Source organism: Schistocerca cancellata, chromosome 4 (assembly GCF_023864275.1).
Source record: "Schistocerca cancellata isolate TAMUIC-IGC-003103 chromosome 4, iqSchCanc2.1, whole genome shotgun sequence".
NCBI classification, from domain to species: Eukaryota; Metazoa; Arthropoda; class Insecta; order Orthoptera; family Acrididae; genus Schistocerca; species Schistocerca cancellata.
The window spans coordinates 625,794,983-625,808,951 of NC_064629.1; the positions used below are offsets into that span (position 1 = coordinate 625,794,983).

General features: G+C 40.4%; 1 protein-coding gene across 1 annotated transcript in view; it reads left to right on the forward strand.

Moving 5' to 3' along the window:
* Positions 1–13,391, forward strand: part of LOC126184816 (probable E3 ubiquitin-protein ligase makorin-1) — a 125,119-nt gene extending 111,728 nt beyond the window's left edge. The window contains exons 9-10 of the mRNA XM_049927393.1: positions 12,728–12,876; positions 13,013–13,391. Coding sequence (XP_049783350.1) covers positions 12,728–12,850 — 123 coding nt within the window. The 3' untranslated portion in view covers positions 12,851–12,876; positions 13,013–13,391. The remainder of the gene's footprint in view (positions 1–12,727; positions 12,877–13,012) is intronic.
* The last annotated feature ends 578 nt before the right edge of the window (positions 13,392–13,969 follow it).

A 13,969-nucleotide genomic window follows, 5' to 3' on the forward strand; every position in this document is an offset into this window, starting at 1 on the left:
TGGCAGTTTCTTCCCTGAAGAACTGATACATAAGTTACTTTAAACAGTGTGGCTTGCTTTGTTTGTGAACTAGTTACCACGTGATTTCCTTTTATTGAATTTCTTGACGTGTGGCATAGTTCGTATTTATTGCACACTAAAGGATATGTACTTCCACAAATATATGTAGCACTTGGGCAACAAACTTCAGTAACACGTGAACAAACTGCTTCAGCGAAACAAAAGTAAATACTAACAAAGATAATCATTTACAGACACTAGAATCCTGCACTGTTACCAACATATACAAAGTATCATATGTATAATCACTGGAAACAGAAAGTTCACAGTTCTTTTCGAAATAATACTGGTTTCTGTAACAGAAATAAATGGGGTGTGATGGCATACGTGACCATAACTTCAAAATTTGGTATATGTAGGTCGTTTTTAATTTGAAACCCTAAAATATATATATCAGTGTAATCAGGAAAGGCTATATAATTTAATAAAGGCATAAAAAAATTTTGAGTTTTCCACCCTTTATAAGTACGCTGTATCCTTAAATTTTCTTTGGAGACAATTGTTTCTGCCCTCTCTTTAATTTACTCATTCCAAAACTGGGGGTACACATCCTATTTCCAAGGAAAAGGTGAAATATCTGGGTCCCGCTTTTGATGAGAAGATAACATTGTTGCCACACCTTAAAGAACTCAAACTGAGATGTCTCAAGCCCTTGAACATCCTTAAATGTGTCACAGGTCTTGGGGAGTCGACAGGGCGCATCAGCTCCAACTTCATAAGATCTTTGAGTGGCCCTGGCTTGAATACAGATGCTGGGTTTATGGATCAGACTGGTGAGTCCCTGCTGTGTATTAGACGTCTACTAGTGTGTTACCTCAAGATATAAGGCTTTGTCCACTCCTAAATCACTAGTACCTAGCTAAGTTGTGCAGCCACCACTGGAGTGGCTTTTCAGTCAGTCCACAGGCAGCAAGACAGTTCAGTATCTGTATGAGGGAGAGCCTTGAGTTACTGCAAGTAGGGGTACAGGGGTAGATAGGGCATACCCCTGGCTACTAATGAGTCCCAGATTACTTAAGGAGATTTTACATCGCCACCCAGATTTTATTACTGTTCATATTTGTGAGCAAAAGCAGTGAGATTATATTGGCAGCTCTGTTGTCTTCCCCAACATTGTCTACAAGATAGGGCTCCCAGAGCAGTATTCAGTTGATAATGTGGAATCCTGAGGGCACTGGAGCAGATGGACACAGTGTCATGGCAAGGAATTCCTTACCTGCTCAGATTCCCATGGTGCCCTTCCCCTATACATCAGGTATACCCAGCAGACTGAATGGTGGAAGAAGTGCAGAAAGCTCTCCTTCCCTTGCAAAGGCAGGACAAGAAAATAGTTGGCTGCTTAGTCCCAGGGCACACAGGGATCCGGGGAAGAGAACTTGCTGATGTGGCTGCCAATGAGGCTTGCTCCCTTCAACCTAGTGTGTGCTGTTCAGTTCCCCTGCAGGCTGTCACCTCATTTGTGACAAAAAGATCATGTGGTGTTAAGAGGACCCAGGGCTGGAGGTGAGACATAATAAACTACATTCCGTAAAACCTTCAGTGCAACCGTGGCTATCTTCTTCCGACTGCAATGAGTTGAAGATGGAGCCTTTACACAGCTTAGAGTGGGACATGGTTCATTGACACATTGCTTCATCTTACATTGTGAGGAGCCCCCAGTGTGTGACAGATGTGGGACACAGCTGTCAATATGACAGTTAATAGTTGAATGACCTAAGGGTTGATCTGGGTCTCCCATAGGACCTGCCCTTTATTTTAACTGATAAAGAGGTGAGTGTGGTTTCTGTGTTAAGAGTTTGTGTAATATTCAGAATTCTTCTAAAAATATTGGGTGCAATTTGAATGTGTCACAAAGTAGTTCAGTCTCACATCATTTCTTTGAGTTTTACCCAGAAAGTAATGCACCACTTTTTTTTTTCCTCAGCTGAAAACAATGCTACGAATGTGAAATGTTACGTATGTATTATTTGAAGTCTCCTGAGTGAGTGCACCAAATTTCTGTCACTTCCGACAGAGTGTAACTGCAGGACATTTCAAAACGGCGTCAGTAGGTGATGTACGATACAAGCAACATGCCGTCATTGAATTTCTCACTGCAGAGAAAGAAACTGTGGGGAATATTCACAAATGCTCATGCAAAGTCTGTGGAGCATCTGCTGTCGACAGAAGTACAGTTAGTCGCTGGGCATGGAGGATGAAGTCATTAGAAGGTGGTTTGGTGGTACTCCACAATTTGCAGTGGTTGGGGAGACCATCCGTGGCCCTCTCACCTGACACACCTGACCTAGCCCCTTCAGACTTACATTTGTTTGGGCCATTAAAGGATGCCATTTGTGGAAGAGATTTTGAGGATGATGGGGAGGTGATTCACACAGTGAAGCACTGGCTCCACCACGAGGGCAAGATTTGGTACCAACGGGGCATACATGCCCTCGTTCCACACTGGGGGAAGGACAGGATGGAGGTTATGTGGAAAAATAGGGTGTGTAGCTAAAACAACATTCTTTTGTGTTTGTAATTCTCATTATGTTCAATAAAAAATTGTTGAAGAAAGAATGCAGTGCATTGGTTTCTGGGCAACTGTCGTGAGTCATCCAGCCAGTCATCTGTCCCATTTTCGAACTCTCTTTGCACTGGTATTTTATCCTTGATTTTATCTAGTTATTCTGATGTGTTTTTTCAGGGTTACCTTTCATTCTTGTGGGAGAATCCAACTTGGTTTTCCAATTTATTGTTATTTTTTAATAGATTATCACCATGCTCATCTGTGTGTCATTCATGCAAGGGCACTGATAACCTTGCTGTTTAGTGCCCTCACCCACAAATCCATCATCATCATCATCATCATCATCCATTACAGATGAACCACAATTTCCTAAAATTCTCCCAGTAAATCCTCCACTTTCACTACTACAGTCTTTAAAGCTCATTCCATTTCATATCGCTTTAAAACATTACGCGTACATATTAATAGACATGACTGTCAAGGAGCACAATACTAATGGTGTATTCGAACATTATGGTATTGTTTTTTCTGCTCACTGGCATTAACTTAAAATTATCTTCTTCTAGAGCAAGTTATCATTCGTTATATCAACTAGGAATTTTGTCTGCCATCTCCTATCCTTCTACACTCACTCAGCGGTGCCTTCTCATGCAATATAGCATGACTAGCAAACAACCACAGATTGCTGCTTACTGTGTCGATCAGATCGTTTATGTATAAAGACAAAGAGCAGTCCTGTCACACTTACTTGGAGCACTCCTAATGATACCCTGTCTCTGATGGACACTTGCTGTCAAAGACAACGCACTGGATTCTGTTCTTAAGTCTTTGAGTGACTCGTGTAGCTGTAGGTACCTTCATTACATTATGCATTGGGGCACCATGGAAATCTAGGAATATATTGTGCTGATTTTTGACAGAAGCTTTTTTGTCTTGAGGAAGTTTATTATATTTGAACTGAGAATGTTAAAGATTTGTGTAGCAAGTCGATACAGGAGTAACCTGCACTTTTTTCCATTTGCTTGAGTCACTGCGCTGGGTGAGGGATTTGTGATAAATGCAAGCTAAGTAAGGGGCCAATGCTGTGGAGTATTCTATTTAACTAAATTGGGATTCCATCCAGACCTGGTGACTTACTTATTTTCAACTCTTTCAGTTGCTTCTCTACACCAGATATGCCTGTATGTATGTCCTCCATGCTGTATCCATGCGTGTTCATACAATCTTCTTGTGTGAATGATTTCTTAAATGAGAAATTTAAAATGTAAGCTTTTCTTTTCCTCTCTGCTACTGTGATGCCAGACTGGTCAGTATGTAACTAGATAGAGTATTGGACCCACTTAGTGATTTTATATAGGACCAGAATTTACTCTGGTTCTCGGCAAGATCTTTTGCTAAGATATGATGGTGGTAGTTGTTGTATGCTTCATGCATTGATGTTTGTAAAGACATACAAATCTTTAATAACTTTTGCCTATCATAATTTGTGTGTGCCTTTTTGAACCAAGAATGCAAGTATCTGCTTCCTCAGCATTTTCCGAATTCTGATGATGGGTCTATTCTATCCTTAATCCACGTTCTTGACACATACCTCTCAAGAGCGCTAATTGAAGAATGTTTTTTCAAAAGTCAGTATTTGCAAAAATTTTTAAAGTTACAGATCAGTGTTACCGTGCATGACCTATTGAAATTGTTTCGATATTTGTGTCATAACATTGAGTAAAAAGTTATCAGGTTTCCACCTGCATCAGATAATAAGAATTCCACAAGCTTTTCACCAATAAGGGCGTACTAGCAGCCCACTGACAGCCGTACCACGCGACAATGGCCAAGGAGTGCTTGGTCGAAAGCTCATGAAATTTGAACCATTTGTTGTGGCCGTGACACAGCATTAAACGTCTGTGAAAATGCAGCAAGATGGTTGATAAGAGTTCCTTACCCTTTCCACTGCGCTGAAGACTAGTCTAAGACTTGTTATGGTATCTCATCACTTCATTACTGTCCCCTCCAGGAGGATATTTAATCATGCTTGCTTCACTCTGCTAAGAGAAAAATGCAAAACAATGGGCAAAAGCTGGATCTGCAACTAAAGGGGATGCTCACAGCTTTGCACTGGGATTAGGTACAGTTTCCCAACAAATGTCATCATAGAAATGAACTCCTGAGAAGCAGAAAGGAAGGTGCATCTGTGCATTGCAACAATATCACATTTTGGACCACAGACCCTCAGACCACATTGTCGTCAACTTGCAGGCGAGGGGGAGACACAGGTGCAATTTTGGCATTTAAGGAGTTAACTTGTACCTTCGCCGCAGGGGAGCCCTTTCTGTGAAATAATATAGGGTGTAAGACAGACAGGCCACCAGCAGACAATATGTGGCACAAAATGAGCCATATTCTTAGGAAAGCAAAGCTTCCAGCACCCAACATGACCAAGGGCTGAGTCCAGTGGCTTTGGGTGCAGTAAGCAAAGATTAAAGTATTGTGATACTTCCTGCTGGCAAGAGCACTGCAACCACAATTATGGAATGTGCAGACTAAGATATGAAGATTTGCATGCTACAGGATGAAGGTACTTACCGGAATCTCCTATGTGACCCAACATAGGAGTAAGAGACATCTGAGCTTCTGAAGTGTCTCCTGTCTTAGACAGTGTGTTAAAGAATCTTCTCCCTATGGCACCTGGACCACCTGCTGTTTATATCTTACAGAAGATCCATGAAAGTGGGACACCCTTTCATCTTGTTGTATTCTTCATTGGCTCACAGACATGCAATCTGGCCAAATACTTGACCAATCCCCTCACTCCACGTGTGGGACACAGTGAACATTACAGAAAAAAACTTTCAGCCCGTTTTATCAGCCGAATTAACTGTCTTTGACATAGTGAAGATTACATTATGGTCAGTTTTAATGTGGTGGCATTGATTAAGATGGTGCCTATCAAACTCTTTGGACCTAATATCTTACTTCTTTGTAACTGATGTATTCAAGATATTTAGGCATATTCTTGTATCTTATTTTCTGTACAGAGGCCTGTATTACGGTTAGATGGAAGACATTGTTATGGAAAACTATTACCTCCAGCTGTTGCAAATATCTTCCTGAAGAATTCAGAAGAGATTGCATTAGACACAGCACTATTAAAGCCTAGTTGTTTCTGTCTGAAATGTTGGCAACACATTCATCATATAGCCCCACAGACATGAAGAACTTGTTCTTGGCAACAGTAATGTCAGTTTACCATAGAAATTGCAAAAGACAATGCCTCAGTAACAGAATCTGTAGAAAACCTACTTACACCAATCTGCATGTGAATTCTGTCAGTCATTGTCACAGAAGCGCACTGTGTTACAAACATTGGTGCATCGTGCAAGAAGATATTCGATGCCTGTAACCTGCCCCATGAGCTAACCCACCTATGTGAGATCTTCAGGAACAGCACATACAGTGTTCGCCAAATAAATGATTTGATATCAAATGAGATTCACAATAAGACCACCAGTGAAGAACAGGTGAAGAAACTTGCTTTCTTGCTCTTCCGTGGCTCTGTGTTGGGCAAGATAAGTTGCCTGGTGAACAGACAAGAGATTAATCAATCTTCAGGCCTCCAACAAAAATGCAACAATTACTGATACCAATTACAGATGCAGAGGTCACAGAACACTTGGGATCTACATGATACTTTGCGAGTGTGGCCAGTCTTATGTCGGACACATAGTATGATGCCTACGTTCTGCTAAAAACACACTACAGCTGAGCATGCTTTAAAAAAATAGTCACTGGATCAAATTTGATGAAGCCTCTTTAACAACTTCTAGGACTGTGTAATTAGAGAAGCCATTGAAGTAAAATTAACCAATAATGTTCTTAATAGAGCTGTCCTGCGGCTCAGCGTGGTGTGGGATCCAGCGATCAGAAAGTTGTAGTGGGCGAGTCAATGCATGCCCATATATGGTGATGCTGGGAGCACCAGAGGCAGCTAGTGTATACAGGGTGTTACAAAAAGGTACGGCCAAACTTTCAGGAAACATTCCTCACACACAAATAAGGAAAAGATGTTACGTGGACATGTGTCCGAAACGCTTAATTTCCATGTTAGAGCTCATTTTAGTTTCGTCAGTACGTAATGTACTTCCTCGATTCACTGCCAGTTGGCCCAATTGAAGGAAGGTAATGTTGGCGTCAGTGCTTGTGGTGACATGCGACTCACTGCTCTACAGTACTAGCATCAAGCACATCAGTACGTAGCATCAACAGGTTAGTGTTCATCACGAACGTGGTTTTGCAGTCAGTGCAATGTTTAAAAATGCGGAGTTGGCAGATGCCCATTTGATGTATGGATTAGCACGGGGCATTAGCCATGGGGTGGTACATTTGTATCGAGACAGATTTCCAGAATTAAGGTGTTCCGACAGGAAGACATTCAAAGCAATTGATCGGCGTCTTAGGGAGCAAGGAACATTCCTGCCTATGACTCGCGACTGGGGAAGACCTAGAATGACGAGGACACCTGCAATGGATGAGGCAATTCTTCGTGCAGTTGACGATAACCCTAATGTCAGCGTCAGAGAAATTGCTGCTGTACAAGGTAACGTTGACCACGTCACTGTATGGTGAGTGCTGCGGGAGAACCAGTTGTTTCCATACCGCGTACAATGTGTGCAGGCACTATCAGCAGCTGATTGGCCTCCACGGGTATACTTCTGCGAATGGTTCATCCAACAATGCGTCAATCCTCATTTCAGTGCAAATGTTCTCTTTACGGATGAGGCTTCATGCCAACGTGATCAAATCGTAAATTTTCACAATCAACATGTGTGGGCTGACGAGAATACGCACGCAATTGTGCAATCACGTCATCAACACAGATTTTCTGTGAACATTTGGGCAGGCATTGTTGGTGCGGTCTTGATTGGGCCCCATGTTCTTCCACCTACGCTCAATGGAACACGTTATCATGATTTCATACGGGATATTCTACCTGCGCTGCTAGAACATATGCCTTTACAAGTACGACACAACATGTGGTTCATGCATGATGGAGCTCCTGCACATTTCAGTCGAAGTGTTCATACGCTTCTGAACATCAGATTCGGTGACCGATGGATTGGTAGAGGCGGACCAATTCCATGGCCTCCACGCTCTCCTGACCTCAACCTTCTTGACTTTCATTTATGGGGGCATTTGAAAGCTCTTGTCTACGCAACCCCGGTACCAAATGTAGAGACTCTTCATGCTCGTATTGTGGACGGCTGTGATACAATACGCCATTCTCCAGGGCTGCATCAGCGCATCAGGGATTCCATGCGATGGAGGTGGATGCATGTATCCTCGGTGACGGAGGACAATTTGAACATTTCCTGTAACAAAGTGTTTGAAGTCACGCTGGTACGTTCTGTTGCTGTGTGTTTCCAGTCCATGATTAATGTGATTTGAAGAGAAGCAATAAAATAAGCTCTAACATGGAAAGTAAGCGTTTCTGGACAAATGTCCACATAACATATTTTCTTTCTTTGTGTGAGAGGGATGTTTCTTGAAAGTTTGGCTGTACCTTTTTGTTACACCCTGTATAAGGGCATACGAGCAGCTCACTGGCAGTCATCCTACTAGACAGTGGCCAGGGAGTGCCAGGTCTAAAGCTGGTGGAATTTGAACCATTTGACATTACTGGAAGCCTGAGACCTTTTTATTCAGCGTTGGCGCTGCAAGACTCTGCGTTTTTTTCAGTATAAAACAGTTTTGAAAGTAAAATAGGGAGTGCAGCCTTTGTTGAAATATAGCAGATTTAAAATACTGCAGGATCTCTTAAAGAACCAAGTGGAGATTTGCTCCAAACTTCGTGTAGTTCTCTGCACTCATCTCTAAAAGGCTGTCTTCTGCATGTTCTCCATTGGACCTCATTGCTTATGGTCAGTTCTTAATCTTCCCATGGGTCGAAAGCAGTGATAGGGATTGCAGGCATCTGTAATATGGATAATGTCTTACAAGAGGCGTGGATAACCTTTGGTGCCCGCAGGCTGGATTCACATGCATATTTCAGGTTTCAGGTTACGGGTTGCATTGTCACATAACATGATAGCAGTGCTTGTAACACATAGTCAAAACTAATGAGCCTGTGACATTAATGTTTACGGGCCTTTGACGTTAATGTTTACGGTGTAACAGATTGATGTGAATGACACAGCTTTCCAAACAACGTATGCCAACAAATTGTGACTTGAAAATAACGTTGTTCAGTGTAAGTTTATATTAACTCTCTCTTCATGTTTTCATTTGTGTGTCGTAAACAATGTGTCTTTATCTATGATCTTTTGTGGTAGCTGGCTTAAAACTTTCATTGGAAAATTCTGCAACCCTGTTAGTGAAGAAACTTTGCCCATGACATGTAAATAAATGAAATTATGCGAAGATTGGATTTCAGGCATTTTGAAATGTAATCACGGAATAATAAATTCCTGTAAAAGTAACTTGTTGCAGCTGATTAATTATAAATTACTCAGTTTCAACAGCTGCAGTGTTCTAATACATTCATCACAGACAAGAATTAGTTGCTAGTAATAAATTACTCAGTTTCAACAGCTGCAGTATTCTAATACATTCATCACAGACAAGAATTAGTTGCTAATAATCATACAAGTAAGAACTCTAAACAAGTGAACATAATGGTGATTTGTCAAACTGATAATTATTGTCATCACTCTTTCAATACTAAGAATATTTTGGATGGCATTGGTACTGTTCCTCGATATTTCTAGTATTAACAATAAGATAACACTCGCCCTCAGACAGTCATTATATTGACGTATTGACAATAGTATTGAACGTGTGAGGGTCTGCTGACTCACATGTGAAATTTGCATCATTGCTAATGGTACGCACAAGTCGTATGTTACTTATATTGCACAAAAAGGCCAAAACTGATCACACCGACGACAGCAGAGGTTTTACGGACTGTACTGTCAATAAGACAGTACTCATGTGATGGAATATCAGCGCCTGTAATGCGCAAGTTCGAAGACATCTGTGACATGCAGGTTCGTAAATAACATATTTGGACTCATCCCCAAGCTTTCCCAAAGAACATGAATATTATCATACATAGTGGAATACAAAAATTTGGCCGTACAGCCAAAAGGAAACTTGTCTGGCTTCACAGCAGCTTGCCCAGTGAATAAGGCAGAATTTTGTCACCCGTGACTGTGACAATACAAGACACCCCATCTTCAGATGTTTACATTTATTTTTGCACCCTACTTTAACTCGGTGTCATAGTTCCTTACAATTCATTATAACAACTTATACCCCAACATAAAACTTTACAAGATCATGGGATTGCGCATAAGCTCGTGTGAAACATGGCAACTTCGTCTAAATCTGAATCTTAAGGTATTTTCCAGGTTGTTGTCTGTTAACTTTGTAGACATGTTGCATTTATTTGCTTTCATACGAAAAGGAAGTTGTTCACACATACATGTGCTTCCAAAAAGACAAATTTTCCTTCTTGCAAATGATCTCAGTTGCGGATATTTCTCTTCGATTAAATAAGTTTTATAAAATTCGACCAGGTTTACTTCTTCATATTTAAATTTTAAAGGCAAAGCTTTCTGAAGGTCAATAAGTTCCATTTGGAGGTTTCTTGTGGCCTTTTCTACATCACATGTTATTGGGTTAGCAAATATAGCAATTGTGCAGTGTGCATTCCTGAAATCGGAAAACTTTGTGGTACATTGCACTATTAATGATTTCAGCACATCAGCATCAGTAAAATAATTGACATTGTCATGAGTTGACACTGTTGGAAACTGGTAACAGTTTCCAGCTCTCATCTGCATTTCCCACAAGTGCATCTTTGTCTGAAAAGTTTTCAGATGCATGTATAATTCGTGAATTAACTGCCCTTGTTCAGGTGTTTGTAATTTAAGCTGTGATGTCAGCCAGAAATGCTAAATCACAAACACATTGAGGATTGTTTATTTCAGCCAGGGATTCCCTTTGAAAGCCATAAAATCATAAAAATGTTTTAGCGTTTTGCCCTTACTCAGCCATTTCACTTGGAAATGCTAAGCTAAATCTTCATGTTCGGAGCACTGGTCATTCAAATACTGTTTGAATTGGCAGTGATTTAGTGCTTGGGACATAATGAAAATGATACTCATGGTAATCTCATCCATGACATGTTTTGTTTTAATTGATTTAGCACACAAATTTTGTTGGTGAATAATGCAGTAAAGAATTGTTAAACTTTCTTTGTCAATATTTAGTTCAGAAGATTTTTCATTTAATGTACCAGTAAAACCTTTTTGTGCTCCATCAGAAAAATCTCCAGTGAATTGACCCTGCTGCAGGTTGAAGGATTCAATGATTTTTTTCAATTTCATGAAAAAATCTTAACCAGTATTGGTTTAATGGCTGCAATGCTAGTAATTCTTTCGTTACTTTGAAGTCCACATCTACACCCTGAACAAAAATCACTAATTGAGCTGTCTGACAAATCAGTGCTCTTGTCCAAAGCAATGGAAAATGCTTTGAATTGGTAACATGATCAAACTACCTTTTATAATGTCATCAGCCATCATTTTAGTTCATCGAACCACTGTTCATCATGACACTTATTTGTTCAAACGCTTTTTTTTTCTTCCAGACTTGTCCAAGAGGCACTTCTTCACGAATTCACCTTCAGAAATAGGCTTTAATGACTTAGCGATGTTTCTGCTCACTATAAAACTTACCTCCTCCAAATTGTCACACTGTGACCTCAGTTTGGCAAACATTTGCTGTTGTGCATCCAAATGGGAAATTAATAACTTAATTTTGGCTTTCCGCAGTTGCCCTGTAAGCTGTTGTTGAGCAGTATGTTGCATAGAAAAGTGCCTTTTCATGCTATATTCTTTCAAAACAGATAATGATTCACTAGACAACAAGCAAACAGGTTGTACATCGTGAAGAAGTAATCCTCAGTCCATTTCTCCTGGAATTGACAACTTTCAGCATCGACTTTCTTATGCTTAATACCAGATATTTTGTGAACAAACTCAATGCACGCGCACACACTTGCACGAAATTAAGAAACAACTAGTGCAGAACTTCACACGTGAACTGACAACAGAGAACTAGTTTGAAATTGCCTCATTTCACGGGCGGGCGACAATTTTAGTGGCATTGTTGCCTATTACAAGTGTTTGCGCTCTATCTATATGTAGCACATACATAGACTGTAGATAACATGTACTTTTGACTGCTATGCTGCAGCAGCGGTGGGAGGCACCTATGTACTGTGCTACACATGCAAAGTGCTGATGAGGTATCGGTCACATCCACAGTGACAGCTGACGCAGCAACAGCCAGTTGCTGAGATCAGCTCTTGCCTGTGTGGCTCCCCATGCCTTTGAAGCACTGGCCATCTGATACAATGTCAGACATGTCACCAGGCTGTGTTCTGTCTGGCAGAGTCTTTAAGCAAGACTTTCACTGGTCTGCATCATGAGCTGCAAACCTGTGCCGAGCCTAGCCAAGCATTGGCAAGAAGACTAAAAAATGTGTCCCAGAAAGAGTACAGTGTGAGCACCTTGTCCTCTCCTGCGAACATCGTCCATGGGCCAGATTGAAATCAATCGCAGGCTGGATCCGGCCTACAGGCCGCTGGTTGCCCACCTGTGTCTTACAGGCTTGCCGCACCATGAGGAGTCATCACATAATGGTAAGGGGTGGCTCGGTTTCAAAAGCCCCATGACCAGGCCTAATTCCCTCATGATGATGCACCATGTCTAACATTAATAAATAAGGAAGAATGTTCAAATACAGTAAATACTATATTGTGGGATTGTACATCCATAACGATTATGACATAGTGGTGTGAAAGTTGCTGTGGAGTATGTCATATAAACATTACACAGAATTGGGGCTCTATATTTTACTCTGTGGTCATGAATAATAAAGATCAAATGTTTCATATTTAAGCAAATAGTAAAAAAATACACATTATCCAGTCTTTTTATTCAGTTCACCCTGCTATCATTTCATAAATGATTTACTTGAAACATGCAGTTATTGAGTTCATCCTTGTGGCTACAGGACCTCACACATACATACTTACATAGAAGAAGAAAGTTATTTTAGATTGCTTTAATATAAAATTATCTGTTTTCAATTTTGTTGTAGGATTATGTTCTTTGGGACTTCATTGCAATGAGGGATGACCCAGAAAATTACCAGCCATCAGTGCCCGCACAGTATCCACAGAGCTTGGATTCATCGAGTACAGAATCTGATGTTTCATACTGAAGCAACGCCTTCTACTTTGTGCAGATGTAATTTCTGTTTCTATACTATACATCAGTTTAACTGTAGCTTTAATTTGAAATCTTGTTTCTATTGGAATGAATTTGTACTTCAAGGTGCTGCAAATGTGAACATTGACAGTAACAAATGTTGTATCTGTTACAGACCCATGATCTTGCTGTGCAAACAACTGTCCCGAATTGGGTATCTACGGAAGTGACGCTGGTGTATAGGAAGACCTGTGTTGTGAACAGATCAAACAAATACTATAGCAATAGTGATGAGTCACATAGAAATATGGTAACAAACTGGAAAGTGGAGGGGATGTTATACCATTTCATAGTTACGTGGCACTGCTGATGGTTGCATACAGTCCGTGAAAGCTGGGACATTGATGGGACACGTGTTGACTGTGATCTGTGTCAGTACATGCACCTGTGCTGTGCTAATACCTCATATATTTTTCATCCAATTATATTAATTTAAAATGTTTGAATTAATGTCTTTGTCATGTCCACTGCAATGTAATAAAATATGTAACTCACAGATGCAGTTTAATGAGATCTATACCTAACAGAATAGAAAGTGGTGAGGCAAGAGGAAAATGCAAAAAGGCCAGAAAATGTACATGAGAAAAGATAAAGTGGATGAGCACAAAATGAAGTGAATGTATGTGGTAGTATTGCTAGAACCTGTGTAAATTACCTAAAGTTCAGGCAGACTTGACCAAAAGAGGCTCCTTTCCAGGTATATTTTGGGTAACTTATACTGCTTTATTAATTGAACTGGAATTATGTGTTAGATTTGTTTCTGCTTTTAAAGTATCTCATAAACTGGAACTTCAGATTAATGTAATCTAAAATTCAGGTGAGGAATTTAAAGAGTTTTCCCAGTCATGAGAGAGGTGCCGTGCCAAAGGCCAAACAAGGTGAACAGAGGTCAGTGATCATAGAGTTTATAGGGCAGTTCCTGTGGGCTGTACTTTGTTTCATTTACAAATATGGTTCATAACAATTTTTATAAAGAAAGAGTGTCTGGAATTCCCAAAAATGTTTCTCATGTTTTGAGGTTTTCAAGCAGGGTTGAACAAAACAAATGCTGATGCAGTTTTTTTCTCACGAA